Consider the following 7,260-nt stretch of genomic DNA (forward strand, 5'->3'; position numbering starts at 1 on the left):
GAAACAATTAAGATTGTGTTAGTGATATACGGAAAAAATCAACCAATCACAACACTTCGTTGCCATTGGAACAACGACTAATCGGACGAAGGTGTGAATAATTGGGAAATGATCGTGCAGAATTCCGCTGAAGCATGCCAAGTGATGTGGCAGTCAATAAAAAAATATGCTCTTGTTGTTGTTGTTGTAGCAGCATTAACATTCCCCATACTTAATCCGCTTAACAACCGTCTGTCACACTATAATTTTAATCAGATTTAACTGCGTCGGTAAAGCCCATTAACGCCGCCGTAAACCAAAGATGATAGATGCTTGTGCCAAGGCGAATTTATTACAGGTGACAGCAAACACATATAAGTAAAACCCAAGGTGGATTTAATAAGGTGACAGCATTCACCCAGCTGAATTTTTCGCCGTAGGTATGGCTTATGTCAAAATGATATGCTTTGTTTGTATGTATTGGTATGTCTACATTCGTATGTTTACATTTGCTTGCTGATTTTGACATGATGCTTGCACCAAACGCAACAACAAATACATGTAGGGTTTTACTTATATGTGTTTGCTGTCACCTGTAATAAATTCGCCTTGGTAAAACCCTACATGTATTTGTTGTTGCGTTTGGTGCAAGCATCATGTCAAAATCAGCAAGCAAATGTAAACATACGAATGTAAACATACCAATACATACAAACAAAGCATATCATTTTGACGTAAGCCATACCTACGGCGAAAAATTCAGCTGGGTGAATGCTGTCACCTTATTAAATCCACCTTGGCTTGTGCCTTCCGAATTCGCCAAGCCATTCAATGAATTTTCACACATATGTAATTTCACCTCCTTTTGTTCGTTTGTTTTGTATTGGCAAAGGATCTAACGTTAGACTTTTAAAAATCGCCAAAAACAAAGTAACTATTTTTGGAAGGCGCCACCATCGGTACTCAATTCGCTTTGCAACTGGACTACTATTCCAACCCAAGGCAAATTGAGTATCTAAGGTGGCGCCATTAAACACAGTTACTTTATTTTTCGCGATTTTGACAAGTCTGACGTCAGCTCCCTTCGCAATACAAAACAAACAAAAATAGGAGAAATTAGATATTTGTGAATATTCATTGAAAGCTTGGTAGTTTTGTGAGATTTAAACTAAACAAACTAATGAAAACGAAGTGCCGTGTGTTAAATTGTGTAAGCACAAATTAAATAAAGGGTATATTCAGAAACGCATTATAATGCGCAACGTACTTTTGCAGTGTTGGCAATGCGTTCAGAAATGCAAATATGGCAGTACTGCAAATGCATCGCGTTCCAAAACACCATTTTTGTATCAAACGTCACGCATTATTTGCAGGAAAAATTTTAATACTGCCGCTGATTACGCTAATATGATGTCTGATGAAAAGTGATTATAAAACTAATTTGTTTAGCTTTTAATGCAAAGATATATTAAATATACGTTATTAAAACAATATTTTATTACATTTTTCTTGATTTTAGCGATTATCTAAGTACATCGGAAGTAAAGTTGCTTCTCAGAGTCCGACTGAGCATGGAAAGTGAATTTGCTTCAGGGAGGAGGAAAAAGAGTGTTTTGTGGAATAAGGTGGCGGAAGAAATAAAAAAAGTGAATAAAGATTTGAAAATAGACGGGCAAATCGCGCAGCGAAAATTTTCCAATTGTTTCAAAAAAATATTTTTTTTTTTTTTTTTTTTTTTGAAAATTGGAAAAATAATGAATTACAATCACAATAAATTAAAAAGCATTAGCATTAGTCTTGCTGGAAAAAAAGATTTATTTTTGGGAATTTTTCGTTTTAATGAACATCTTACTATATGTGATCTTCTTTTCAGCTTTACACGTCTTTTTTTTATTAAATTTAGCAAAAAACTATCACTTTTTACTTCAAATATATCGTCAACAACTAAACTCAATAATACTTCCATTTTAGTGTAAAACGCGTTCATAAATGCAACAAATCAACAAAAAACTATCACTTTTTACTTCAAATATATCGTCAACAACTAAACTCAATAATACTTCCATTTTAGTGTAAAACGCGTTCATAAATGCAACAAATCTTTTTGCAAATCGTCAACAAATCTATCAATTGCATCACTTGTCACATTGGCAGTGTTGCCAGCGCTGCAATTACTGCGCATTTATAATGCGTTTCTGAATATACCCAAATCCTCTAAATGCAGTTTGTTTGCGTTTTTATGCGGAAGACGCCGTAGCAAGAAAGTGTGTGTGTGTGCATAATCTCTTGTGTTTGATTGCTTCCACTGCATTCGCCTACTCTTCTTCTTTTCAAACAAGTAAGCCCCCTCCTTCTGTTTGTTTACCAATGAACTCTTACGACACGGCGAATTCGGAAGGCGCAATCGGGTACTTCATGATTCCATTATTCTTGATGCCAACCGGCATAAAATTTCTGTTCCATCAAATACTTGCCAATGCAAAATAAAAGTGGCTGCAGTAGAGCTTTTGCGTTTGTTTACAGTAAAATGTAGCTCGAGGCTGCACATTTTATTTCAGAATGCACTTTTCACAATACATTTTTAATAAGGTAATTATTTACATTACATTCAACAAACGAAGGCTAGCTGTTAGCAGCGAAAACAATACATTTAGATTTTGACAAACAAGAAATTCATTTAAACAAATAATACTACGGGTATGCATTTAAATATGTATGTATATGTCTATGTAAGCTGGCATTTATCCGCACGTTTGACTGCTATGGATATTTTCTATAAATCGAATGCGCATTTTGTGGATAGCAAATACCCAATTTGCTTGCAGTAGCACGTCTTCTTTTTGCGTATACGTGTGCGTGTGTGTGTAAACAACATATGTGCACAGTATACATTCCAGACCAAAAAAAAAAAAAAAATACAAATGTTAACAATAATATTGGAAGTGCATATTAGGACGTTTGTTTGTGTTTTCAAATTTTTGCCTGCAGTTAACAGTTCATTTTTCATTTAATACATTTGTATGTAAAAACACCAGAAAAGTCGGAATGTTGTTTTTCATTTTTACATTTTTGCTGGAAATCGCTGGAATAATAACAGTTAATGTCTTAATTGCACTTTTTTCAACGCTACAGTTTGGAATGCTTGATTTTGTCTTTTACAAAGGAATATTTTGTGCCACTTTCACTTTTGGTTTTGTTTCATTGCTGCTGGGGATGACACGTCTACATGACTTTCGATTAATTAATCTACATAACAATATGATAGGGTCCTTGTCTTTTAGTACATTTTAAAATTAAAGCAGATATAAGTGGAATGGCTGAAGCATCTTAATCCTCCAAGTTTCTGAAGGCTTGTTGCATATCCTCGTACAGCTGCTCGAAATCCGCCTTGATCTTGGCTTCACCATCTTTCACTGGATCCTGTAATATTAGAAACGGAAGTGCGTTAACAAAATGTGAGAAATGCTAAATGCTTCTTGCACACTAACCTTGAATTTCATGGACGACAGCTGGTACATGATGTTGCCCATAGCTTCGCGGATAACATTCCATGTGATCTTGTTCTCGGATTGCGCCGTCGATTCGACAGAGTGGCGGGACAAGTCGTAGAAAGTAATCATGTTTCTCAACATACCCACTGTCTTGTAGAAGGGGCAGAAACGATCGTATGACGAGTATGAGTTCTGTTGCAGGAAATCGTCCTTCAACAATTTCGCCACCTCAAGTGTGATCTTATCGGTCTCGGCCAGCGAAGCTTTACCGACCAATTGCACAATTTCAGACAAGTCTTCTTCTTCTTGCAGAATTTCCTTGACCTTGGTACGCAATGGCACGAATTCCCCAAAGTTTTTCTCATAGAAATCATCCAAGGCACGCATGTATTTCGAGTAGGAAATCAACCAATTGATCGAAGGGAAATGCTTACGTTGAGCCAATTTCTTATCCAAACCCCAGAACACCTGTACGATACCCAGAGTAGCGGTGGTGACAGGATCTGAGAAATCACCACCAGGTGGCGACACAGCACCGACAATAGAAACGGAGCCCTCACGTTCGGGGTTACCCAAAGCTTTGACACGACCAGCACGTTCGTAGAAGGAGGCGAGACGAGCACCCAAGTAGGCGGGGTAACCAGAATCGGCAGGCATTTCAGCCAAACGACCAGAAATTTCACGAAGAGCTTCGGCCCAACGGGAGGTGGAATCAGCCATCATGGAAACGTTGTAACCCATATCACGGAAGTATTCGGATAGTGTGATACCGGTGTAAATGGAGGCTTCACGAGCAGCGACAGGCATGTTGGAGGTGTTGGCCACCAGAGTGGTACGCTTCATGATGGACTCGGTGACACCGTCAATTTCAACAGACAATTCGGGGAAATCACGCAATACTTCAGACATCTCGTTACCACGCTCGCCACAACCGACATAAACAATGACGTCAGAGTTGGAGTATTTCGACAAAGCCTAAGACAGAAAACAAAATGTTTTTAACAACGCGAAAAGAAAAATATTAGATGTGAGTGTAAAAGTAAATTTATAAAAAAAAAAATACCAGCTTTTCATTGCTTACCTGTGAGATGACAGTTTTGCCGCAACCGAAAGCTCCGGGAATGGCGGTGGTACCACCTTGTACACAGGGGAACAGCGAGTCCAATACACGCTGACCAGTTAACAATGGGTGGTTGGCGGGCAATTTTTCAGTGACTGGACGTGGCTGACGCACTGGCCACACTTGCAACATAGTGTGTTTGGTGATCTCACCATCGAATTCTGTTTCCAAAACGACATCATCGATGTGGTAGTTGCCCGATGGCGCAATGTAACGCACGGTACCCTTGGTACGTGGATTCACGATCATCTTGTGTTTCACCAATGTGTTTTCGTGCACAATACCGTAAAGATCTCCACCGGTTATGTGCGAACCAACTTTAACTGTGAGTGGGTTGAATTCCCATGCTTGAGTACGTGACAAGCTGGGCACGTTCACACCCTTTGGAATATAGATGGATTGAGTCAATTCGTTAATGTCCTTCAATGGACGTTGGATACCATCAAAAATGCTGCCCATAATACCGGGACCTAACTCGACGGACAATGGTTTGCCAGTACGCAACACGGGATCACCAACAGTTACACCAGAGGTTTCTTCGTATACTTGAATGGTGGCCATGTCACCTTCCAGACGAATAATTTCACCGACCAATTCGTAGTAACCGACACGCACCAACTCGTACATAGCAGAGCCAGCCATACGCTCGGCTGTGACGACTGTATGAATTAGAAATAGGTTAGGTAAGTTCTCAGGAAGTGATAACTGTACTGCAATATTTACTTACCAGGACCGGATACGGCGAAAACACGGCCATATTTGCCCTCGCTATCCTCATCATCGAAGTGCTTTAGGTTCGACATTGTGGTTTGTTTAGATGTTCAACTGGAAAAGTAAAAGAAGTAAAAAATAATAATAAAAGTAAAAATAAAAAAATAATAATAAAAATTAAAAAAATAATAATAAAAATTAAAAAACAAAAATAATAATAAAAATTAAAAAACAAAAATAATAATAAAAATAAAAAAACAATGGAAAATCTTTAAGTTATAGCATGCAAAGAAGAGTGAATTCCAAGACACCTTAGTGCAAAGCTCACGTCTCTTCTCTTTCCAAATCAAAATAAATGGAGTTCCCCACATTAATTGGAAAATGGCATCTGTGCATACGCATTTTAATGAAGTAGAAGTTTTGTATTAATACGTTTTGGAATTCACTCAAACTGCTTAACGCTTGTGGGCAGATAGGGAATGCAAATGAGAAGTTATAGTCAGCTGACGGTTCTTCGCTGAATTTGATATTAAAAACTTTCTCTTATCAGTTCTGATTAGAGTTCACATGGTCTCCCCACCTTATGTGAAGTGATCAATTTTCTTAAGGGATTTCAAAGCAATTTTGTTTCGAGAAATAGTTGGTAAAATATTTGTTTTTTTCTACCACTTGGGACCTGATTTTGGCAGTAGCTGAACTATTCGAATTTACTCTACTGATTAGTAGCGAGCTTTGCATTCACGTGACCGATTAATGAGCAGTGCTGCATTTGATTAAGCTTTATGATCGAGTTCGAATGGCGATGGAAAATCTATCATTTCACTAATTTCTAAGAAAGTTGAACCAAATGCAAGCTAAATTCGCCTAAAGTATTTAAATTTTATTTTAATACGCAAATTCCTGTCCTACACCAAAAATATAATATGTGGAATGTGTTTCAACTCAACATCCACATTCGAACTTCGACGCTTTGACAGTTCCATTTGACGTTGATCATAAGACTACTGTCATCTGCAAGTGTCAGCTGACGGCTGACTAAATATGATCGACGAAATAAAAAAAAAACTACGCAGGCAACCATTTTGAATTTTTGGTAATATACCCCTTTAAAATTTGCAAATCAAATGCAGTTCAACCACATTTAAGAAATTTGCAAACTTTTCCAGCTAAGCCACCTCCAAAGCAGTGGTCACTATGTTCATTCACACTGTTTTGATGTGCCACCGATCACAAGACATGCGAGGTCAGCTGACATATTTTTACTCAAACAACCTCACTTAATTTTACTCGCTTTTCTCTTGACTTGCGCGTAGAATTTAACGATTTTTACTTGTTTTTGCTTTAACAAAATCACTTTTAAAAGTTTTTTTTATCACTATTCGCTTTGGTTGCGGTAATTTGAAGAAATAATTTCTAAACTATGTAGCGCCTCCACCCAGTTTTTGTTATCTAATCAGAAATCACTATGAATTGCCCTACGATAAACGCAATAATTACCGTTCTGGCTAGTATTTTCCACAGAAATGTGCGTTAATTGGAATTAATGTTAAGCAAATAAAATGTTTCACTACACAGTGGTGCGGCTAACAACTCACTTTTTTGTTATAGAAATAATTACGCGAACGTTGCGCTTCTCCAGCAGAACAAGACCAACTATGAAAATCGACGAAGTCGCCAGCAAATCTGTTTCGAACATCGAGTTTCGACGTCGAAGTGATCGACGCAGTTGAGCAAGAGAAAAAGCTCGCGGTGAGCGTACTTCGAAATTGAATCTGTCGATATTCTTATACGAATATTTTTCGAAGTTGCTTGGTGGCTGTTTTCAACGCAGGGATGCTTTAGAAAAATTTTTGAATATTAACTCCAACTACGAAGTTTAGCAAATTTACCACAATTAATTAAATATTTTTTTGTAAAATAAAGTGAATAAAGGGTTTACACTTTTCAAGTAAAATAATT

At 37.6% G+C, this 7,260-nt stretch overlaps 1 protein-coding gene across 2 annotated transcripts; it reads right to left on the minus strand.

Moving 5' to 3' along the window:
- Positions 1-2,484: 2,484 nt before the first annotated feature.
- Positions 2,485-7,005, minus strand: LOC128863000 (V-type proton ATPase catalytic subunit A). Of its 2 annotated transcripts, none has more exons than XM_054101869.1 (5): positions 6,897-7,005; positions 5,318-5,415; positions 4,552-5,249; positions 3,468-4,445; positions 2,485-3,399 (listed from the first exon to the last, which is right to left on the minus strand). In XM_054101869.1, exons 2-5 carry the CDS (start codon positions 5,391-5,393, stop codon positions 3,307-3,309), a joined length of 1,845 nt encoding a protein of 614 aa, XP_053957844.1. In that variant the 5' UTR covers positions 5,394-5,415; positions 6,897-7,005; the 3' UTR covers positions 2,485-3,306. The 2 variants fall into 2 exon arrangements, with proteins under 2 accessions (XP_053957844.1, XP_053957843.1); XM_054101868.1 differs by having other exon boundaries at positions 6,799-6,964.
- Between the last annotated feature and the right edge of the window lie 255 nt (positions 7,006-7,260).

This window comes from Anastrepha ludens, chromosome 5 (genome assembly GCF_028408465.1).
Source record: "Anastrepha ludens isolate Willacy chromosome 5, idAnaLude1.1, whole genome shotgun sequence".
Classification (NCBI taxonomy): domain Eukaryota; kingdom Metazoa; phylum Arthropoda; class Insecta; order Diptera; family Tephritidae; genus Anastrepha; species Anastrepha ludens.